General features: G+C 53.0%; 3 protein-coding genes across 3 annotated transcripts; 2 read left to right on the top strand and 1 right to left on the bottom strand.

Moving 5' to 3' along the window:
* Positions 1-12: 12 nt before the first annotated feature.
* On the bottom strand, positions 13-1,100 carry BDV14DRAFT_96917 (zinc ribbon domain-containing protein). The gene has a single exon (XM_073777937.1). The coding sequence runs from the start codon at positions 969-971 to the stop codon at positions 258-260; it is 714 nt and encodes a 237-aa protein (XP_073625894.1). The 5' UTR covers positions 972-1,100; the 3' UTR covers positions 13-257.
* Positions 1,101-1,538: 438 nt separating this feature from the next.
* On the top strand, positions 1,539-2,072 carry BDV14DRAFT_96915 (uncharacterized protein). Its single transcript, XM_073777936.1, has one exon. It carries the CDS (start codon positions 1,635-1,637, stop codon positions 1,965-1,967), a length of 333 nt encoding a protein of 110 aa, XP_073625893.1. The 5' UTR covers positions 1,539-1,634; the 3' UTR covers positions 1,968-2,072.
* Positions 2,073-2,927: 855 nt separating this feature from the next.
* Positions 2,928-23,819, top strand: BDV14DRAFT_202374 (uncharacterized protein; the record flags this gene model as incomplete). Its single annotated transcript, XM_073774016.1, has 4 exons — positions 2,928-5,304; positions 5,344-5,705; positions 5,756-14,320; positions 14,376-23,819. The coding sequence occupies 4 exons, from the start codon at positions 2,928-2,930 to the stop codon at positions 23,817-23,819; spliced, it is 20,748 nt and encodes a 6,915-aa protein (XP_073625892.1).
* Between the last annotated feature and the right edge of the window lie 108 nt (positions 23,820-23,927).

Raw genomic sequence — 23,927 nt, 5'->3', positions numbered from 1 at the left:
TTTATGGATATTCCCTAAATGACCAGTGTCCTGTCCTGTTCAACTCTTAGCAGCAGCACTTGCTTGCTTGAGCGCATAGATTAGGTTGATATAACTCCTTTACCCCTCGTAAATGAAATATGAAAAATGACAAAAAAAAAAAGATTCCTTCGCTCAAAATCCCGCCGAAACAACTCTATGCGTACGGGCAAATGTTGGGTATATTCGTGCATTGTTGAATAATGACCAAAGCAAATTCAGGGAAGTGCTGGTTCAGTTCACCACGGGTGCCGCGCCCGGCAGCGCCCGTACCGGATGTGCTTGTTTTTCGCTGTCGATCGGGTGAAGCGTTGCCCGCATTGCTCGCAGCTGAAGCTTTTGGCCCGCCCGCTCTTCTCGCGTAGGTGACGCTCGTAGTTTCCGAGGGAGGAAAATGCGCGACCGCCGCAGCTGTGCTCCCAGCATCGGATCGGAGTTTTTGTATTTCGGGTCGGTCGGGTGTGGGACTGGACGGGAGGAGTCGGTAACGAGGGAGCGGTGCTGGAATCTGAAGCTGAAGGGGAGGAGTGATCGCTTGGGGTCGTTGCGCCCGAGGCATTGTTCGAATAGTCGTGGAGGGAGGTGGTAGAGGGCGTTGTTAGATCATGGGCGCTTGCAGAAGCGATCGGGCCGGAGAATATTGGAGCTGCAAATGTATCGAGGGTCGATGCACAATTGGACATATCGATGGGATTATCGGAGAATTGGCCCATGGGGACTGCATTCCCGGCAGGCACGTAGCTTGCGAGGGCCGCGGGGGATTGATCGGACCATTTATCGAGGAAGCAATAGTAATCCGGGAACGATAAAACAGGCGCCTGCCAGCTTGACTCTATATTGAGGCTTCCCTCGTCGCTGGATGTAGGGGACGCATCGGAATTCCAGCTAGTCCAAAGTGTCTCTGCAAAGGGTGAAGTGGGCAAGCTATACAGAGTGTTTTCGAAGGAGGCCATGATCGGAAACGGAGCGCGAAGCAAGCTAGCGAGGAAGGGGTGTTTGAAGACGGATATCGAGCAAAATCAAATGCGAATAGCGGATGGACTTGTCACTCAAAGATACATGGAGCAGTACGGAGTAGTGGAAGTCAGGAAGGAGCCGGAGACAAGACACGACAAGGGCAGATTGGAGGGGACTCTGGGGAGCTGGGCGGAAGCGAAGCAGTGCAGGGGCGACTGGGAGAAAGCCACGCAGATGGATTTCGTCTGAGGCTGATTAGCGATTCTGCCGACCAGTCCCTGTTCCCAAGATACCTGGCTGTCGGATACGAAGCAGCGAGCAATCGCGGCCAGCCAAGTTTGGTTCGCAATCAGTGGTGAGCTGAACTGGATCACGGATGACAGAAACACTTCCCCATAGTTCCAGCCCCACCGCGGACTGCGGACTGCATGCTTCGATTGGGAAATGCAGTGACATTTCACACTGCATAAGCGACTGGCCAGGACCTTGGAGGGAAGTAGTGGGACCCAGGATTCCCTGGCTTGGGATGATCGGCGCCAGCTAGGAATCGAGGTTCGTTCCCGCAATGGCTTCCGTTCCTGAGCAGAGATTGACTCTTCCGGCCCAGAACTTTGGACACGTCGGCCCGCCAATACGGCCACGTCAATAGTACCACGGCCATGCATGGCATGGAGCTATTGGCCTCGCTCCCCATGACTTGCGCGGTTTGGCACAAAGCAGCAGCCGGCAATGGGCATGAAGAGGAGTTGGGTGCCGGAAAAAGCAACCAAGGTGTCGGAGTATCTCGCCCTCAACAGCTGCAGCTCTGCGTCTCGGCGCCACCATCACGCCCAAAGAGGCCAAAAGTCAAGCCGAGTTTGCTGCCGATCATCACTTCTCAGACAAACAGCAACAGCTCGGTGAGCTCGTTGCCTCATCAAACAAGTGGCTCCGTAGGCCGTGTTCACCCTGAGCGGAAAATAAAGACAAAAGTCCACGTAACAAAAAGGTAAAATGGATAAAGAAATAATAACACAGTCATTATTGCGTCAGGGGCCCACCCGATCAGATCGGGATCCATCTGCTCGGTTCTGCTGAACTGGAGATCAAAGTCGAGCTTTGTCTGAGACGGGAACCTGTCACACCAATGATGATCACGCGGGATTTATCCTTACTCTCCTTGTGGTGCTTGAGGGCTCCGGACCACTAGTGACCATACATAGTAATTGTAACCTTTGTTGACGAACCGTAAGACACGAGCAATGCAGCCCTTGGGACCCTGGCCATTCAACGCGATGAAGAACCGCTGTTGTGCTACCCAAGGCAAAAGAAAGCAGACGGGCAAACCCAAACCTTGCTGACCGCCACGAGGAAGTTGGTCTGTGGCCGGGGCTGCAGACTGTAGTGTCGCCTTTAGTGCTCGGTAGTTTGAGTTTGAGGAGATTTTTGTGGCAGTATCCATGACAATTCCCAAGTTGCCCAAGGTTGCAGGTTTGCAGCAGGTTCGTGCCAACTTTTGGTCCCCAGTGCCTGGGCCCGCTCTGCACAGTCTGCACTCTGCAGCAGAGGAACCAGAGCAGAAGATGGGTCCGTTGACTCGCGCCAACTTCCAAGCAATCCAAGGTTCTGTGGGCCCGCTCCCAGGCACGGATCTCCTTCGCGACGTGAGATCGACAGTATGGTGGAGCTACTCTATAGACGAAGGATATTGAGCTTTGCAAGCTCCGCGAGTGATGGGGACTGAAAGAGATCTGGAGGAGTGGCATCATCGATGCATCTATCATCTCACATGTGCCAGAGAAAGACTGTTTGTAGGTAGTACCTTGAGTCTGCGACATATGCACTCCGCGTTTCTCCCGACCTCCTTCTGTTCAGTCACACCTGCTCATCATCAGGCCAAATCGAAAGGCCAGTTAATTGCTTCTTCCTTTTATCGTTTACCATAATACCCATAATCATAATATTCTATCGCAATGACGCATAATATGTTTGCGACCACCGAGCCCGCGAACCGGGCCGTTAGCAACAATGAAACGCTCGAACAAGACATCAGAGAAATTTGCGCAGAGGTGTTGCGCCGACCGGTGGGAAAGGTCAAGCTGGATAAGTCCTTTGTCGCACAGGGAGGAGACTCTTTATTGGCGATTAAGTTGATGGCGCGCTGCGGGGAGGCGGGGTATACAATCACTATTAATGATATGCTCCAGGCGACGAGTATTCGAAGCTTATGCCAGTCTGTAAAGCGCACAGAGGCTAGCAGCGCGCCATTGGCATCCAGCACTCCGGCAGTCCTCGATGGACCTGCAGAGAAGGAGGAAGTACGGACTATACCCTTGACGGGGGCGCAGAAACTGCACGCCTCGCTGCAAGCTTGGGATAGCAAGCTCTTTCAATGGGAAAACGACATCACCGAATCGACAATTTCTACCGCACTGATCTCACTAGTTAGCCGTCATCCAATCCTGCGAGCGAAGTTTACGACAGAGGCCGAAAATGCCGAGTCGGGACTTGGCTATACCCCCGCGACCGATTCGTTCACACCCCAAAGAATCGAAATCCCGACGACAGTGGAACGTTCGCAGATGAAATGGATTGGAAGGCCAGAAGTTGGAGGGGAAGCGGATGAGAAGAAGCAGAAGAACGAGAGACTCTTTGCGGCGACGGTGTTTGTCCAGCAGGGCACGTGCCTCGTCCGCTATCTCCGGCTCGACATTCACCGCGCTCTTGTCGACGCTTCTTCCTGGAAGATCCTCCAACACAATCTCAATGATATCCTGGCCGGAAACGAATTGTCGAGCAGACAATCAGAAGACCGATTCGGCTCTTGGGCAAAGTCGCAATCCGGCAAGGACTTTGAGTTTGAACACTCACTCCAACAATTGAATGGCGTCAAACGCACCAATGGCCAACCGAATGGCTACTCGAATACATATGGAGAGAATGGCACGACAGACTTGACTGTTCTGGAAACAAAGGCAGATGGTCTCAACAAGTTGAAGGATGAAGCCCTTCATGGCGTCCTCCGAACTCAATCGGAGGACTTTGTCATTGCTGCACTCTTCAATGCGCTTGCAGGCGTGAAAAAGCCCTCGAATGACACACTCACATTTGGTATCATCTCAGATAGCAGGATTGATCCTGAACTATCATCAACAGTTGGGTGCTTTGAGACCATCTCCCGACGAGTTGTGACAAGAAATGACGATGAGAGTGGACTGGAGTTTGTGCGGAGAGTTAAGGATACGCGCTTGGGATACCACTCGAGCGAGCATACACCACCACACGGCGAGCAGCGCCACGTCCTTTTACACCTCGGGCAACTCCAAAAGGCGCCAGATTCAGGCGTTGGTGCTCTGCGCGAGATTTCTCACCGCGGTGAGCTGAAAACCTTACCTGATTCGTGTTTTGCGTACATCGAACCATACTGGGAAAACGAGGAGTTGAAATTCTGCCTGCGGTCGATGTCTGCAAAGTTTGATCGGAGACAGCTGGCTCAGATGGTAGGCAGCTTCCGCGCTACTCTGAAAGAGTTGATCACCGAATGTCAGATGAGCCGAATCGGAGGAACGCTGAGCGATTTTCCATTGATGCAGCTTACCTATCCGGAGCTTAATGATCTCGTGTCTACAAAGCTCAAGACGGTGACAGATAGGCCCATGTCCGATGTTGAGGCCGTTTTCCCATGCGCACCGCGACAGCAAGGTTTCCTTGTCGCTCAAGCGGTTTACCCAGATCTGTACCAATGCTCCTTTGTGGTTAAACTGGACACGAATGCCGCCGGAACAACTCTTGACACTGGTCGTTTACAGGAGAGCTGGTCTCACCTTGTGGACCGCCACCCTGCCCTTCGAACTGTGTTCATCGAGAGCTCAAACCGCGCAGAGCACTTTGACCAGGTAGTGCTAAGGCCGGGTGCAAGCTTGATACCATCTTTGAAGATCGTGGGTCAAGAGCTTGCCGAGAAGGTCACAACACGCCGTCCTGTCGTCTTCAAGAACTATCAAGCCACTCATCACGCGACGCTTTGTACTATTTCACCTTCCTCCGTTCTATTCCGCCTTGACATGTCGCACGCTGTCGTTGATGGGCAGTCCGCTGAGGTACTGGTGCGAGATTTAGCTCAGATATACAGCAAACAGAAGCTGCAAAGTCGCGTCATGGCGTACCAAGACTTCGTCAAATACCAGTCGAAGCTCCCACTACAGGAGTCAATGTCATACTGGTCGAACCACCTATCAGGAGCCCAAGCTACCCCGTTTCCTCTTTATGGTGATCCCCAGGGTCGCCAGGACCTATGCACCGTCAAGAACAATATCTCGCTGGGCGCTGATGAGATGGGAGAATTTTGTGGTAGGTTTAACGTCACCCCAGCTAACATTTGCCAGGTAGCATGGGCCCTCGTGCTCAGGTCATATACCGGTCTGGAGGATGTTTGCTTTTCTTACGCAACGTCCGGCCGTGAAGCTCCTCTGAAGGGAATTAACAATACTGTTGGTGCCTTTCTCAATGCTGTTGTTTGTCGAGTCAAGGTACCGCCAACAGCGGTTCTGTCACAGGCCCTGATGCAGGCGAAGAATAACTTCGTGGAGAGCCTTGCGCACCAGTACTTCTCCGCTCTAGACGACGCACAGTCTGGTGATTTTTCTCGATTGAAGGGCAATACTCTGATGTCTTGTCAAAGAAAGGCAGCATCAGAGTTGGCTGGATCTGGCCTTGGATTTGAACTGATCGATGCCACCAACCCCAATGACGTGAGTAACACTTCCACGCTCAGAAGGTGCAGACTAACATGGAGCATTAGTATGATATGTCCATAAATATCCAGATTGGGGGTGACAGCCTCGAGGTCATGATCGACTACTGGCATTCACGAATCGCGCAACGCACAGTGGAAAGTGTCGCTCAATCCTTCCAACAAGCATTCCTTAGCATCATCAAAAACGAGAATGCTGTACTCGGAGAGATTGATATCATCACACCTCAAGAGATTGATCAGCTTCGTCAATGGACCAAAGATATTCCACCTCCAGTGGACTACCGCATCCATGACAAAGTATACGAGCAGCGGTTACGCCAGCCAGATGCCTGGGCTGTTCAGGGCTGGGATGGCGACTTGACGTACAAGGAGCTTGACGATGTTGCGAACAAGCTTGCGTCCTACCTCGTTAGCTTGGGAGTACAACCAGAGACCAAGGTCCCGATCTGCTTTGAGAAATCGAAGTGGGCAGTCATATCTCAATTAGCTATTTTGAAGGCCGGCGGCTGCGTTGTTCCTCTTGGTCCCAAACAACCAGCCTCGAGGACAACAATCATCCTCAAAGACCTTCAAGCCACCATCGTACTGACCACCGCAAATCATGCATTCCGCTTCCAGGACCTGGTGACGCATTCAGTGGTTGTGGACGAGCCATTTGTCTCTGAGCTTCCCTCAGCGGAGCACGTATCATCTTCTACTACTTCCGAGAGCTCCGCCTTCATTATATATACTAGTGGAAGCACGGGTGTGCCGAAGGGTGTTTTACTTCCACACTCTAGTCTTTGCACTAGTCTCCAGCACATGGGAGCTAGGTTTGGGCTTACTCCTGGGACAAGGACCGTCCAATTTTCGGCTTACACGTTTGATATTTCGATTCAAGACATCTATACCACATGGCATTACGGTGGTTGTCTGGTCATTATTTCTGACGAGGATCGCATTGGCAACCTCGCTGCTGCTATGGTCAAGTACAACGTCAACACGGCGGGATTGACATCGACAGTTGCTGGTCTTATTTTCCCACAGGATTTGCCAAATCTCAAGACCTTAGTCCTGCTTGGTGAGGCCGTCAAGCCTGCTGTTGTCGACCAATGGATACACCATGTCACAGTATTCAACGCTTATGGGCCATCCGAGTGCTCAATGCAGGCAAGCATTAACCAGCTCACTCCCGGTTGTAACGCACTGAACATCGGATATGCGTTCGCTGGTGCACTCTGGGTTGTTGATCCTAACGACTTCAACCGTCTTGTCCCGATCGGCGCGCCAGGAGAATTGCTTATCGAAGGACCGCTTCAAGCTCGCGGTTATCTCAACGATCCCGTCAAAACTGCCGCTGCCTTTGTGAGTGACGCAGCTTGGATGATCAAGAACGGCTTTGGAGCCGGTAGACGCCTCTACCGTACTGGTGACCTTGTCCAGCAGAATCCCGACGGCTCTATTACATACATCGGCCGCCGCGATACTCAGATCAAGGTCCGTGGACAGCGTGTTGAGGTTGGCGAGATTGAGCATCACCTCCTCCAACAGGAAGCTGTGCTGGATGCGGCGATTATCTATCCCCGTCAAGGACCTTGCCGTGACCGCCTGGTTGGTCTCTTGACATTACGCGACTTCTTCGCTGGCAAGAAGTCCGGTCAAGAAGTCGTCCCGGTATCAGTGGAGAGACTACCTGCAACCAAGAGCCAAATGGCGGCTGTCTCTGATGAGCTCTCAAATCACGTCTCAGAGCACATGGTTCCTAAGATCTGGATTCCGTTGGAAAGCATGATGCCCCAGAACGACTCCTCGAAACTCGACAGGAAGAAGCTAGGGCAATGGCTGGAGGCTCTCCATGCTTCGATCTTGGAAGCGCTTACCAAGCCATCTGACGATGCTTCGGAAGGACGAGGCCCCGAGACGCTCCAAGAACGCCAAGTTCAAAATGCTTGGGCGGATGTATTGCGTTTGCCTGTCGGTCAAATCCCGGTTGAGCACAAGTCTTTCCTTAGCATAGGAGGTGACTCTATTACCGCTATGCATGTCGTGTCCTGGCTGCGCATGCGAGGCTTCTCTGTTGGCGTGCGTGATGTTCTGGAGAGCAAGTCAGTAGGCCAATTGGCACAGGCTACTGTCGTCAAGGTTACAAACCAAGGACAGTCCGACGAGCCATCCCAGCTGTCTGCAGTGCAACAATGGTACTTCGATGCCATTGCTGCCACCGAGAAACCCCTCGATTCCAGCGGCCCTCGTCGATACAACTCTGGCCGTTGTCTGATTCTCCGTGAACCATTCCCTCCCACGACTGTTTTGAAGTCGGTCAAGGCTCTCGTCTCTCGACACCCCACTCTCCGCTCTCGCTTCCAGGGCGACAAGGTCAATGGATGGCGACAAACAATCGCCAGCGACAACGAGCAGTCGTTCGATGAACAAACCCACTCCGTGAGCACTATCCAAGAAGCAGAGAGAATCTTTAGTACTGCCCAAGGAAGCCTTAATTTGGAGGAAGGCCCTGTGTTTTCCGCACGTTATGTCCACATTGAAGGGTCGGATCCAACCAACCTTTTGTTCCTGACAGCCCATCCCCTCGTCATTGACGATTCATCTTGGGATATTATCCGCCGCGATCTCAGTGCCATCCTCGAGGGAGAGGACATCTCCAGCTCTAGCCCGCTCCCGTTCGGACAATGGGCCAAGCTCCAGGGTGAACAGACGCGAAATGATACCGAGCTATCAAGCATCCCCAGTGCCGATCTCCATTACTGGGGTCTTAATGACAACGGCCTCCACGCGGATGAAACCGTGGAGATTGTCTTGCTCAACAGCGACGCCAAAGCTCTGATGAAACGTGCAAACAAAACTCTGCGAACCGAGCCTGTCGAGATCATTCTCGCTTCGCTTTTCAAGTCCTTCCAGGCCGCTTTCCCCGACCGCCAGCTTCCGGCTATCTATGAAATGGGCGATGATCGCGAGGCCGGCGACTCAGGGCTTGATTTCTCCAACACCGTTGGCTGCTTCACAAGCCTGACACCTGTACACTTCGCCTTGGACTCTGCGTCAGACAGCCTCTCCATTGTGACGCAGACGAAGGACGCCAGGCGACGTGCGCCGACATCTGCAGGTTTTGATAAGGGTGTTGAAGTTCTCTTCAAGTATTTCGATGCTACTCATTCTGAAGCCGGCGATCAGATTCTCGACGTCAGCAATGTTGCGAACACAGATGCATCGTCAATTGGCGAGGTGGTCCGACGCGGTGCTGTCCTCGTGGTTAATGTGACTGCTACCCAGGATGGACTCAAGGTGGATTTCAAGTTCAACCGCCACATGAAGCACGAGGCAAAGATCAGAGGCTGGGCCCGCTCATACACAAGCGCCATTGAGTCGATTACCTCAGACCTGGCGGCTGCTGTCCCGACTTTCACTCTGACGGACTTCCAGCTTGTCAACTTGACCCCCGAGAGCCTCCAACTTCTGCAGGACGACATCCTACCAGGTGCCGGTCTTAAGCCTCAGGATGTCGCGGATATCTACCCATGCTCGCCAATCCAGCAAGGTATTCTGATGAGCCAGACGAAATCACCATCCGAATACTACATTCAGCAGTCATTCGAGATCCAGCCACTGGCTGGATCTGGTGCCGTTGATGTCGGTCGCCTGCTTGCCGCGTGGCAGGTACTGGTCAACCGTCATCCCATGTTGAGAACTAGATTCGTGCGGTCCGTATCGGGATCGAGCGAGCGTATGTTCGACCAGGTTATTCTGGGCTCTTGCGCGGCTGACGTGGAGCACAAGCGATGCAGCGACGCAGACCTGGCAGGTAACCTCGCTGTCAAGCCTGAACTGGATGATCGCCACGTCGATAGGCGCATTGGTCATAAGCTCACAATCTATACCACGCCCTCGAACAAGATGTTCGGTCAAGTTATCATCAGCCACGCCCTGGTGGACGCTTCTTCACTCATGATCATTCAGACAGAGCTTGCACAGGCATACGATGGCAAGTTAGCTCTTGATAGTACTGGCCCAGCCTACAATGGCTACATCTCATACCTGCAGAAGACACCTGTAGACCAAGCTCTGGAATACTGGAAGAAGCGTCTGTCCGGCGCAGAACCCTGCTACCTGCCAGCACTGACTGAAGACGGCACACAGCCAGTCAACCCGGACGCTTCTTCCCGTGAAGCTCTCCAGACAGTGTCGATCGACATCGACTGTGTTGATAAGCTCCACAGCTTCAGTGAAACTCACGGCGTCACGACAGCGAACGTCTTCCAGCTTGTTTGGGCCATCGTACTCGCGCAATATACAGGCTCTAACAATGTCTCCTTCGGTTACCTATCCAGTGGCCGAGACGTACCGGTCAAGGACGTCCACCAGATGGTCGGACCTCTTATCAACATGATGGTCTCCCATATTAATGTGGATCCCGAAGCCAGCACTCGAAACATGCTGAAGCAAATTCAGGATAACTTCTTCGACAGCTTTAACTATCAGAGGGCGCCACTCATCGAAATCTGGCACTCTCTACAGCTCCAGGGCCAGAGCTTGTTCAATACTGCACTTTCTTACCGTCATGTTGTCTCTGCCGAGAAGGATCAACTCAGCCTAGCCCTTGAGCAGATTGTAGGTGAGGATCCGACGGAGTACGACGTCACGATTAGCGTGTTCGCTGGCGCGGACAAGATCGCTGCTTCCCTGCAATACTCGCCGAGCTTCTTGTCGCAGGATAACGCCCGCCGATTGCTGGACTGTGTTCAGGAAGGAATCCGTTCCCTTGTTACCAGTGGCGAGGCGCAAGTCAGGGATGTCAAGACATTGACACAGCAGGATGTCACCCAGGTTTGCTCATGGAATGACGCTGTTCCTGAGGTAGATGGATTTCACGTCGTCCACGAGTTGTTCCAGCACCAGCTTCTCGCTCAACCCGATGCCACTGCCGTGTGTGCTTGGGATGGCAACCTGACATACAAGGAACTCGATGACATGTCGAACAAGTTGAGCCATCATCTTGTCCATGGATTGGGTGTTGGCACTGAAGATATGGTGGCCCTGTGTCTTGACAAATCTCGCTGGGCTATCATTGCTCAGCTCAGTGTACTCAAGGCTGGTGGCGTGGTGGTGTCAATCAACCCCAAGCATCCAACACAGCGCTTGGAGCTTATCCTCAGGGAAATAGACGCTAAAGTCATGCTAACATCCGAGCAATACTCATCACGGTTCACGGCTATGGTACCCCAAATTCTGGTCATGGGCGAGCCTCTACTCTCCAGTCTTCCTTCCCAGGCTGCGCCGCCTGCGACCAATGTCAGCCCCGACAATGCTGCCTTCATCATCTACACTTCAGGCAGTACGGGTCTTCCAAAGGGTGTACTCTTGACACATCTATCCTTGTGCTCGAGCTTCCGTGCGCAGGGCAAGGTTTATGGAATGTCGCCAAGCACTCGGTCCCTCCAGTTCGCCGCTTACACATTCGATGCCAGTATCAGTGATATCTGGTGTACCATGTCGCACGGAGGATGCGTCTGCGTCATTTCAGAAGAGGAGCGAATGAACAACCTTCAAAGTGTCATTGAGGCTTATAATGCGACGCATGCTCAGGTTACTCCAACCGTCGCCGGACTGCTGGATATTTCATCCATCAAATCTCTTACGACGCTCGTTCTTGGAGGAGAAGCTGTTCGGGAGGCAATGATTGAAGAGTACGCCAAGGCAGCGGGCCGAATCAATGTCATTAACGGCTACGGACCATCGGAGTGCTCGATCTACACTACCTGCAACGGACCTCTGGTGGACAAGAAACAGGCCCTCAACATAGGTCGCCCACTCATTGGAAGCGTTTGGGTTGTTGCAAACGACAGCATCTGCCCGGTCGGCGCTGTGGGAGAGCTCTGGGTTGAAGGCCCGCTCTTGGCCAGAGGATACCACAATGACGAGAAGAAGACCGCAGCGAGCTTCGTGACAAACCCTAAGTGGGCGAAGACAATTGGTCTCGAGGGCCGCCGATTCTACAACACAGGTGATCTCGTACGACAGGCCGGTAACAGCGATCTGATCTACCAAGCACGAAAGGACTCCCAGGTCAAGATCCGTGGTCAGCGTGTTGAGGTCGCCGAAATCGAATACCGCGTCAAGAAGTTGCTTCCATCCGTCAAGAGCCTTGTGGCTAGTTTGATTACTCCTGGCGGCAACACTTCAAGCATACTTATTGCTGTATCCATGGAGCTTGACGATAAGCTTCTTCAGCGCCACCTCCTGTCCGAACCTATCTATGACATTCTTCTTCCCAGCGCACCCCATCTGAAGGAGGCATTCAATCAACTCCACACTTCTCTCTCCGAGGTGCTGCCCTCTTACATGCTGCCGCGCTTGTTCGTCCCATTCACTCAACTTCCACAAACTGCGTCGAGCAAGCTTGACCGTCGCGCGATTAAGCAGTTGCTCGAAACACTTCCTGACAACGTCCTCTTCCAGTACTCGCTGTCAGACAAAACAACTGTCGCCCCAAACACTGACATGGAGAAGAAACTCCAATCCCTTTGGGCTACCGTCCTTAATGTCGATGTCGACCGTATTGGTGTGCAAGATCATTTCCTGCACTCCGGAGGCGACTCCTTCACCGCGATGCGCCTCGTCTCAGAAGCCAACGCCGCCAAGGTCCCGATCACCGTCGCTGATATTTTCCGCTATCCCAAGCTGCAGGGAATGGCCGCACATCTTGAAGCTCAGATGGCCAGCCGCCAAGCTTCGGAGGACCTTCCTCGCTTTGCACTGTGGACTGAGGCCAAGCAAGACGACTCCGGATCGGGTTTGAATGAGAACGAGCTTCGGCGGGTTGCTTCTCTCTGTAATACTTCCGTTGACGCGATTGAAGATGTTTTCCCTTGCACGCCACTCCAAGAAGGTCTCATGACAATCACTACACAGCAGCCAGGATCCTATATCGGTCGCTGGGTCTTCCGCATCCACGATACCACTGATGTAAACGCCTTCAAGGCCGCATGGGCAACCCTCGCCCAGAAGGCACCCATTCTCCGGACGCGGATTGTGCCTGGAAAGGTCGCTGGTGCGCTGCAGGTTGTTGTCCAACAGCCGCCGGCCTGGGGCCAGGCAGCAAGCCTCCAGCAGTATCTGGACAGAGAGATTGGTGAATCTTTCTCCTATGGCGAACCGCTGATCCGACAAGCTATCATTGAATCTAGCGGCAGTGAGCGCTACTTCGTCCTATCTGCGCACCACAGCGCGTATGATGGCTACAGCCTGGGCAAACTCTTCGAGGCCGTGACATTGATTCACGACGGAAAGGAACTCCCGTCCGCCCCGTCATTCGCGCGCTTCATTTCCTATCTTGACCAGCAAGACCAAGAAGCTGCCAAGTCATTCTGGCGATCTCAAATCAGGGGTGAGATCGGAGCACCGTTCCCTTCGCTTCATCGCCCTTCATACCGCCCGCAACCGAACAAGAAGGTTAGTTCTAGTGTTGACGTCGGTGCGGCCAGTGGATCTAACACGCTCGCCTCTACTCTGCGGGCTGCATGGGCTTTGGCTGTTTCTGCTTACGGTGGCAACGATGTTCTATTTGGCGTGGCACTGTCTGGACGAGCAGCACCGGTCTTTGGAATCTTGGATATGCCAGCGCCCACAATAACGACGGTGCCTGTTCATGTTCACATCAACCCCGAACAGGCGGTTGACGAGTATCTTGCTGCGGTCCACCAACAGAGCGTCGACATGATCCCGTTTGAGCACACTGGATTGCAAAACATTCGTCGCTTTGTTGGCCACGAGATTGATCTTCCACACCTGTTCGCTGTGCAGCCTGCCCATGAGCGCGAAAGCTCGGTGCATGAGAAGCTTTTGTCCTATGAGCATGGTCATGTTCCTGAGCTGAAGCTCGACGGGTATGCTCTGACCGTCGAGTGCTTTACGAGTGACTCGGGCGATGGATATGTAACAATTGACGCCAACTTTGACGAGGAGATGATCACATCCCTACAAACCAAGAACTTGCTCAGTCGGTTTTCCCACATTGTTGCGCAGCTCAACAAGGCAACACAGGGCCAAACCCCGAGGAAGATTCAGGACCTTGATCTATTGAGTAGCGAGGAAGCCAACCAACTCCTTGGCTTCAACGGCGACATTCCCGAAGTCCAGCAGTCGCTCGTTCATGAATTGGTTTCCCAACATGTTTCCACTAACCCTGACGCCCCTGCCGTTTGCTCGTGGGATGGCAATCTTACCCGCGGGGAGCTTGACCACCTCGCCAGCAAACTAGCCCTTCATCTAACAACCATCGGAGTCAAACCAGAGACAATGGTCGCGCTCTGCATGGATAAGTCTAAGTGGGCGCTCGTCGCCAACCTAGCCGTTCTCAAGGCCGGTGGTGCCGTTGTGCCTATTCGCGCTGACCCCATTCAGCGTGTGCAGGATATCCTACAGCAGACTGGCATTACCACCATTCTGGCTTCTGAAGGCAGCGTCCCCGCCCTTGAAGGCTTGGTACCTCATCTTCTGGGACTGAACGATGAGCTCCTTGAGTCCCTTCCCAGTCCTACGGAACCAGTTCTATCAGGTCTTTCGCCTTCTAATGCTGCTTTCGTTATCTTCACTTCGGGGTCTACTGGAAAGCCCAAGGTAAGTTTGATCCATTTATCCTGACATTGAAGGCGATTGTAACAAATTACTTTAGGGTGTTGTCCTCGAGCACGGTGCCATGTCCACCAGTATGCAGTCCCACGGCAAACTGTTTTGTATGAATGAGCAGACACGTGCCTTCAACTTTGCCCACTTCACATTCGACATTTCACTCCACGATATCATCTCAACGCTCCAGTTTGGTGGCTGTGTCTGTTTGCCTTCCGACCAAGACCGCGTCAATGACATGGCGGGAGCGATGCGAAAGATGGGAGTCAACTACTCATTCCTGCCTCCGCGTGTTATTCATACAATCAAGCCCTCTGATATCTCCGAGCTCAAGACAATTGTCGTTGGTGGTGAAGCTGTTCAAGCAGAGCACCTGGAGCCGTGGCTAGATGGCGTTCGCGTCTTCAATGCTTATGGCCCGGCTGAATGCTGCATCGCTTCCACCGCTAACGAGGTCGCCGACCGTACCCAAGTGCCCAATATCGGTCATGCCATTGCAGGCGGCCTTTGGGTTGTCGATGAAAATGACTACAATCGCCTGCTGCCTCTTGGCGCTGTTGGTGAGCTGCTTATTGAAGGTCCTCTGCTTGCAAGAGGCTACCTCAACGACCCAGAAAAGACAGCCAACGCCTTCATCACTAACCCTGAGTGGGTCTCTCAATATGGTTTCAGCGGGCGCATTGCAGAGTCGCAACCCAGGGAGCGCCGGATGTACCGCACTGGTGACCTAGTCCGTCAAATGGAAGATGGATCGCTCACATATGTCGGACGAAGCGACGGTCAGGTGAAGATTCGTGGCCAGCGAGTTGAGATTGGAGAAATCGAGCACCACGTTTCTGAGCACTCTGCTGTGGTGGAGAACGTTATGGTATACCCTCGCCGTGGTCCCGCTCAGTCTCAGCTGGTCGGCGTCGTCACCCTCCATGACTTTATTTACCCTACTCCTGCCAAAGATATCCAACCGACGGCCCTTGACCAGCTTCCTCATGCCCTGGAACGCGCTTCCTCCGTTCGTGAACACCTCCACTCTTGTGTTCCAGACTACATGATCCCGAACTACTGGGTATCTCTTACTTCCATGCCGCACAACACCTCCGACAAGATCGACCGTCGTCGACTCACCCAGTGGTTGGAAACAATGGACGCAGAGCACTTCGAAGCCATCACCCAAAGCCGGTCTGAGAACACAAACACACCTGCTACCACCGAGGAAAGCAGCATCCAGGCCGTCTGGGCTGATGTGCTCCATGTACCCGTGGAAAAGGTCTATCTCAATCGATCATTCCTGAGTGTGGGAGGAGATTCCGTCACGGCTATGCAGGTTGTCACTCGGTGCCGTAAGCACTCCATTTATGTGACTGTCCGCGACGTCTTGCAAAGCGAATCCATCACCCAGCTAGCTGAGAAGGCGGTCATCAAGAGCACAAAATCCGGAATCGACAGTCATTCCTCTTCGAATGCAAATTCGGAGCCTAGTCGCACAAATACCGCGCCAGCCTTCGAAGTCGACTCAAAGGACCTGTCTAAGCTCGAGTCTGATGTGTTACCGGGTCTTGGTCTTGCCGGCCTCTCACCTGTAGAAAGCATCTACCACTGCTCGCCAATCCAGCAGGGTATTTTGATGAGCCAAATCAAGGACCCGAGCACGTATCAAGTTAGACAATCAGGAGAGATTAAGGCTGCTGATCCTGGCCCTGTCGACATGGACCGGGTCTTACGAGCTTGGAACTCTGTTGTCCAGCGTCACGCTATCCTGCGAACTTTCTTCGTCCCCAGCCCGTCTGGACAACAATTGTTCTACCAGGTTGTTCTGAAAGAATACGTCCCTGAAACGCCAGTCCTCGAGCCTCAAGACGCCAGCAGTTTCCCCGCCCACTTCGAGCAATCTAAGCGTCCGGAGTATGGGCCCGCTCAGCCGCCTTACCAGCTGACACTGGCCCAGTCTTCTACTGGTCAGGTTTTCGCCCAGGTTGATGTCAATCACATTCTGATGGACGCTTCTTCAATGGAGTTGATTCTCAATGATCTCTTCTTGGCCTATGATGAGGCACTTTCCACCTCTTCTGCCCCCTCATATGGCACATACGTCTCATTCCTGCAGCAGACTTCCGAGGCTGATTCTCTCAACTACTGGAAGAACCGGCTCGCAGGCGCTGAGCCGTCATATCTACCACCTTCCTCTGAGCGCGACAACGGCAAACCATCGCTTAAGAGCGTAACTGCGGAAGTCGACAACATTAAACCTCTACAGGACTTCAGAGACTCCCACGGTGTCACTCTTGCCAACATCGCACAATTGGCATGGGCTGTCGTCCTATCGCGATTCATTGGCTCTCAAGATATAACGTTCGGCTACCTGTCAAATGGAAGAGATGCACCCATCGCTGGAATCCACGAGATGGTCGGTCCGATGATCAACCTTATGGTAACTCGAGTTGAACTACCAGGCTCGGGAACAACGGTCGCGCAAGCCGCGAGACAGGTTCAAGACAATTTCCTCGATGCGTTCGGTCACCAGAGAACTTCCCTTGGCGACATTCAGCACGCACTGCGCCTTTCGGACCGCAGCCTTTTTAACACCACTATGGTGTACAAGCCCAAGGCCATCGGTGCCCAGGAACAGCGAAGTCTGCATATTGAGAGTCTTGCTGCGGAAGACCCTAGCGAGTACGATGTTCAGATCAAGATTGTCACGGACAACAAGAGCCTATCGCTTGACCTCGAATACGCTAGTACCTTCATGACTGACGAATCAGCTCTACGTCTACTTGGTAGCCTGCAATGTGTTCTCGCTTCTATTGCCGCCAGCCCTCAAGCCACGATTGATGAACTCGATGTCATTCCTGCTCCCGACATTGAATTGCTCCGCGGATGGAACTCTACCATCCTCGACACTGTCCCCGGCAGCGTCCACGACAAGATCCATCAACAAGCCCTCGCTCAGCCCGAATCCCAAGCAGTATGCGGCTGGGATGGTGAGCTTAACTACGGCGAGCTAACAGATATGACAGATAGGCTTGCTCAACACCTGAGGGCTCTTGGAGTTCGTGAAGAGGTCATGGTTGGTCTTTGCTTCGATAAGTCCATGTGGACTGTTGTGTCGATGCTTGCTGTCTTGAAGTGCGGTGGTGTCATTGTGCCGCTGGGTGTCCAGCTACCCTTGCAACGCCTGCACCACATCCTGTCGGAAACTCGTCCTCCTGTTGTCTTGACTATGGAGAAACATGATTCTAAGTTTTCTGATGTGACTTCCACTCGCGTGCTCAATGTTGACACGGGGCTTCTTGCCTCGCTGCCTGCGTTGTCTCAACCCATCGAAAGTCCAGACCTGACGTCCGACAGTGCCGCTGCGGTTATTTATACTTCCGGTTCGACTGGTACTCCAAAGGGTGTTGTCCTTACCCATGGCACAATTTGCACTAGTATGCAGAGTCACGGCTCGAAGCTGAAGATGGAAACCAACACAAGGGCCCTGCAGTACTCTGCTTATGTCTTCGATCTCAGTCTCCTGGATGTGCTCTCTACTCTTGGCTTTGGTGGTTGCGTCTGCGTCGTCTCCGAAGAAGACCGCGTCGATATCCCTAGCCTCACGAAACAGATGGAAGCCCTGAAGGTCAACTTTGCTGTCCTTACTCCTACGGTCGCTAGCCTTATCAACCCCATGACAGTACCAACACTATCCACTCTGGTACTGGCTGGAGAAGCTGTCCCACCCAGCGCCGGGGAAACCTGGTCTCCGCACGTTACGCTCTTCAACGGATATGGACCAGCAGAGTGTACAATTCTAGCCACCGCCAACGGCCCTATCACCAATAAAGAGAAGGCCCCAAGTGTCGGCACTGCCCTTGCTGGTGCGGTCTGGGTTGCTGACACCGAAGACTACAATCGTCTCGCACCTATTGGTGTCATTGGTGAGCTATTGATTTCTGGGCCGTTGGTTGCTCGCGGGTACCTGAATGACCCTGAGCGAACGGCCCAATCCTTCGTCAAAGATCCTGCCTTTATTAGCAAGCACGGTTTCCACTCTTGGGCTGGAAAGACCATGTACAAGACGGGCGATTTCGTTCGACAAGATTCCATCGATGGGTCTATCACTTATGTTGGCCGAGCGGATGGTCAAGTCAAAATCCGTGGTCAGCGTGTTGAGGTTGGTGAAATTGAGTATTGGGTTCGCCAGCACTTTAATACGCAGACGGTTGCTGCCGACCTTATCAACTCTAACAACGGTGATCCCACCCTAGTCGCTGCCATCGAGCTGCAGAAGGATCACTCTGACAACACGACTACCCTACTCGAAGTGACTGAGCAACTGAAGGCTTCCCTGCTTAAACTCCAAAATGCTCTTGTCAAGGCACTTCCCTCTTATATGGTGCCAGCCAAGTTCATCCCGGTTCAGAACATGCCTCTTACGGCTTCCGGAAAGCTAGACCGCAGGTCTCTCCGAGGACTACTCGAGGCTTTAACTCAAGAGCACCTTTCACAATATGGTCTGGCTGAGGACAATTATGTCGCGCCTTGTACCGAGACCGAAAACCGCCTGGCTGGCCTTTGGGCTGATTCTCTCAGCTCGTCCAAGCCCATCGGCGCCAACACTCACTTCTTCCGTGTTGGTGGTGATTCGGTCACTGCTATGCGCCTTGTCGCACTTGCACGAGGCGCCCAGCCTCCTATCGCATTGTATGTCGGCGACATCTTCAAAACACCAGTTCTCTCTGGGATGGCTCAAGCCATTGACAATGCCACTTTCACGGAAAACATTACTCCAGTGACACATGTAGCACCATTCGCGCTCTGGACCAACGCCGCGAATGTCAGGAAGAAGCACCTTCAGAGCATTGCTTCTCAGTGCGCGGTCGCACCTGAGGCTATTGAAGACGTCTACTCATGCACACCGTTGCAGGAGGGACTTATGGCTATCACCGCCCAACATCCTCAAGCCTACACCAGCCGCTGGGCGTTCCGCCTGGATTCCAGCATCGACATCGCTCGCTTCCACGACGCTTGGAAAGCACTTGTATCTAGCGCACCTATTCTCCGCACTCGCATAGTCCAAGATTCCGAAAATGGTGGAACGCAGGTTGTGGTCCGAGACGAAATGATCTGGAACGATGTCCACTCTGAAGTCCAGTCCTTCATTACCCAAGACTCGGAATACCCTATGGGCTTTGGTGATCCATTGATGCGATTCGCAATCGTGACCAGTGGAGAAGCCCGTTTCTTTGTCTGGACTGCCCACCACAGCACCTACGACGGATGGACTGCAAGGAAATTGATGGAAGCCGTCTTCGCAATTTACCACAAGAGCTCCACTCCAACATTCCAGCCATTTACTCGATTCGTTCAGTACCTCCAGTCGGCGTCTACGGCGGACACCCAACAGTACTGGCAGGCTCAACTCCAGAACGGAGTAGGCCCTGGCTTCCCTGAGACCCCTAAGAACTACACTCCGGGGCAAGTTGAGAGTCTCAACCGTACCATTGCAGCAAGCAATAACGGTGAATTTACCTTGTCAACGCTCTTGCGGGCGACATGGGCTCTCCTTCTGTCCAAGGAGACTGGAAGTGGAACTGTCGGCTTCCCAACTCCCCTCTCCGGTCGCACGGCTCCCATCGCAGACATTCTGGATGTCATGGGTCCTACGATCACTACCGTCCCCATTCGCGTTGCCCTTGACGCGAAGCAAGCCCTTTCCACCTACCTCGCCTCCGTCCAGCAACAAGCAATCGATATGTTGCCGTTTGAGCATACAGGTCTCCACAACATCAGCCAAATGACCTCCGTGTCGCTCAACTTCCAGCACCTGTTCGTGGTCCAGCCCGCTGTGGACCGACTTGACCAAGCCAACTCCGGCTTCGAAGGAATCACTCCGGTGCCATTTGAGACATCAGGATTCCACAACTATCCTCTCGTTGTTGAATGTAGCACGAGCATGACCGACAAGGATAGCTCTATTGATCTCCAATTCCAGTTCGATCCCGCGGTTCTGTCTGCTGACAAGGCCAAGACAATGATTGAGTGCTTCAGCCATGTATTCACTCAGCTTCAAAGCATCGCTTCTGGTATTCAAGAAGACTCTTTGGTTGAGGATGTTAGCTTCATCACTCCTGAAGACCTCGAGCGCATCCAGGGGTGGAACCGATTCGACGACAAGATGGCGATGTCCGACGCTTGCATCCACGACCTCGTCCATCAAAAATTGCAGACTCGTCCCGACGCGCAGGCCGTGTGCGCCTTCGATGGTAACCTCACATACTTCGAACTCGATGATCTCGCATCTCGCTTCGCCTCTCATCTTACTGGCTTGGGCGTCAGTCCTGATGTCATGGTCGCTACTATCTTCGAGAAGACCAAATGGGCTGTTGTTACCTACCTTGCTGTTCTTAAGGCTGGAGGCACCATTGTTCCTATCAACCATCAACATCCCAGGCAGCGAGTCGAGGGCCTTGTGCAGAGCGTCGGCGCACAAATTATGCTTACATCGCAGGACACTGAACGCCTCCAAGGCCTCGTTCCTCATACCTTGAAGGTCGACGAGAACCTTCTTGCCCAGCTCCCTCCCGCCAACAACGCTCTTCCAAGCGTAGAGTCAACTGACCCCGCCTTCATCATCTTCACCTCCGGTAGTACCGGTATGCCCAAGGCTGTGGTGCTCCAACACGGGGCCATTGTTTCAAGTATGGTAAAGGGCCACGGCTCGTTTTATGCAAGCCCTGAAACCCGAGCCCTCCAGTTCTCCGCCTTCAACTTCGACATCAGTATTGCCGAAATCTTCACGACCTTGTCCTTCGGTGGCTGCGTGTGCATTATCTCAGAAGATGACCGTGTCAACCGCCTTGCAGAGGCGATGGAGGAAACCGCTGTCAACTTCGCCATCCTCACGCCTACCATTGCTAGCCTCTTCAAGCCAGAGCAAGTCCCCAGCCTGAAGAAGATGCTTCTCGTGGGTGAAGCCCTCAGACCCGAGGTCGCTGAGCCGTGGATTCCTAGTCACGTCGAACTCTACAACGCATACGGACCTGCTGAATCCTCGATCTTGACAACTTACAGCGCGCGCATCACTGATGCAGCTCAGGCGCCTAATATCGGCTTCCCGCTCGCACACAGCAATCTCTTTGTTGTTGACCCGACCGACTACCACAACTTACTTCCGGTCGGCATGGTCGGTGAGCTGCTTATTGAAGGCCCGCTGCTCGCTCGAGGCTACCTTGGCGATGAGAAAAAGACGGCTGATACATTCGTGACTGATCCAGCCTGGCTAGAACAATTCAACCTAGGTCCAGTCTTCGGAAGACGATTCTACAGAACCGGTGACTTAGTTCAACAGAACCTCGATGGCTCTTTGGTTTACATGGGTCGTCGCGATACTCAAGTCAAGATCCACGGACAACGTGTCGAGATCGGGGAAATTGAGTACTGGGTCAAGACCAAGTACTCTGGTGTTCGAGAAGTTGCAGTCGGTCTCTTCCGACCTTCTGAGACCGAGGAAGCTCTTCTCGCTGTTGCCATGGAGGTACCATTTTCAAATGGTCAATCCTCTGGCTTGTTGCCTGTTACCGACAACTTGCGACAAGCATTTGGTGATCTGCGCCGCAACCTACTCGAGGTCATTCCATCTTACATGGTTCCTCAGCTATATATTCCATTCTCGAACCTACCATTGACGGACTCCGCCAAGCTTAACCGTCGCGCAACCTGGGAAGCCGTGCAAAACTGCGCCTCATGGCCGCAATACTTCCTTGTCGACGACATCAAGGTCGCGCCTTCAACTAATACCGAAAAACTACTCCATGGCCTCTGGGCGGCAGCACTCAAGGTTTCCGCATCATCAATCGGTGCAAAGGACGATTTCTTCCGATCCGGTGGTGACTCCATTTCAGCCATGCGACTTGTATCCAACGCCCGCGAACAGGCCCAAGTCACTCTCAAGGTGGCGGATATTTTCCGTCATTCTATTCTTTGCGATATGGCTGCACTTATTGACCGATCTGCAAAGGTCACCCCCCAGGTCATGGTCAAGTATCAGCCATTCTCTACTTTACCCACCAGCGATCGAATACGCGATGCGATTCAGCCTCTTCTCTCCATACCTGGCAAGATCATTGATGCCGTCCCAACCACAGATCTCCAGTCACTCGCGATTGCTACGTCTCTTCGTGCTTCGCGCGATCTGATGGCCTATGTCAGCATTGACGGGGAGGGCAGCGCAGACATTGCTCGCTGGAACGCCGCTTGCCTCGAGCTTACCAAGCATCATGACATTTTGCGAACGGCCTATGTCTCCTACAAAGGCCAATTTGTCCAAGTTGTTCTTGATGAATACACCCCTGGTGTCACCTACTACGAGACAGAGTCCGTCGAGAGCTTTAGCAAGGAACTTATCGTCAAGGATATGCACCGACCACCACAGCTTGGACAACCATTCCTTGAATTTGCTATCATTGCATCTACTGAGAACAAGCACCGAGTCATGTTCCGTCTGAGCCACGCCGAGTACGATGCGGTCGCCTTATCGTACTTCGTAAACACTCTCCAGGAGATCTACCAGCACCAGCCCGTTACGGAATACGTTAACTTCCCTTGCCAAGTATCCAACCTCGTCAACCAGGATATTGGTGCTGACCGCGACTACTGGCGCACACTCCTCAAGGGTTCTTCCATGACGGCAATCTCGGCAAAGTCTCTATTTAGACGCCTCCCGACTAAGCAAATCTACCACGGCGCTCGCAGAGTGAACACCAGGCCTCTTCCCAGTGGTGTCACTTTGTCGACCATCATGCGCGCAGCATGGGCTTTAACCCTCGCCCACCACGCCGGCTCGAGGGACGTCATCTTTGGTGAAATAGTCTCAGGCCGTAGCAACGGTGACCCGATCGCAGAGAAGGCAGCGGGTTGTTGTGCAAACCTTGTTCCCGTGCGCACATCGCTCGACTCTGACTGGAGCACCCGCGATCTCCTCCACTCCGTTCAGCAACAGCTCATCTCCCGACTGCCTCATGAGAACTTTGGCTTCCGCGACATTATGCGCTCTTGCACTGATATGCCTGTTGGAACGGTCTTTACTTCGCTGCTCAACCACCTTGATCAAGCCTCTGAGTGGAGCCTCGATCTGGATGACGGCAAGTACAACGTCTCTGTGGCGAAGACTGAGGGAGCAGGTGATGTGTCTGATGTGTCCATTACCTCTACAGCGGGAGATGGCTATGTTGAGATTATGATGGCTTACGTGGAAGATGGTATCAATGCGGAGACCGCAGACAAGCTCCTCAGCCGTCTCTCCGAGACAGTGGATACCTTTGTGAATGGAGATGTGGATGCCAAGCTTCGTCCGATCGTGCCTTTATCAAACGGTGTCTCTCAAGCTGGAGCTGAAGTGACCTTGAACTTTAAAGGAGATCTAGTTGATGCTGCTTTGGTTGCAGCTGAGTTGCAGAAGAGAGGTCAGAAAGTGACTGTTGATGATGTTGTTGAGCAGGGACTAAGTTGCCCTTGACTTCTCTTGTTAGTGCTATTATGTATCTAGATAGTTAGTCATTGAATTATTGTTATCTTTTGAACAGCCCCTGATAAGCAACATTCTCTAAAATTCTCCATGTCGCAG

This window comes from Aspergillus stella-maris, assembly GCF_047715825.1.
Source record: "Aspergillus stella-maris strain CBS 113639 unplaced genomic scaffold BDV14scaffold_46, whole genome shotgun sequence".
Classification (NCBI taxonomy): domain Eukaryota; kingdom Fungi; phylum Ascomycota; class Eurotiomycetes; order Eurotiales; family Aspergillaceae; genus Aspergillus; species Aspergillus stella-maris.
Note: the sequence above shows the minus strand (reverse complement) of the source record. Positions and strands in the feature narration are given on the sequence as shown.

Coding starts and splice junctions, on each gene's coding strand:
- BDV14DRAFT_96915 (XM_073777936.1), top strand. CDS start 1,635: ATGCATGGCATGGAGCTATTGGCCTCGCTCCCCATGACTTGCGCGGTT.
- BDV14DRAFT_96917 (XM_073777937.1), bottom strand. CDS start 971: ATGGCCTCCTTCGAAAACACTCTGTATAGCTTGCCCACTTCACCCTTT.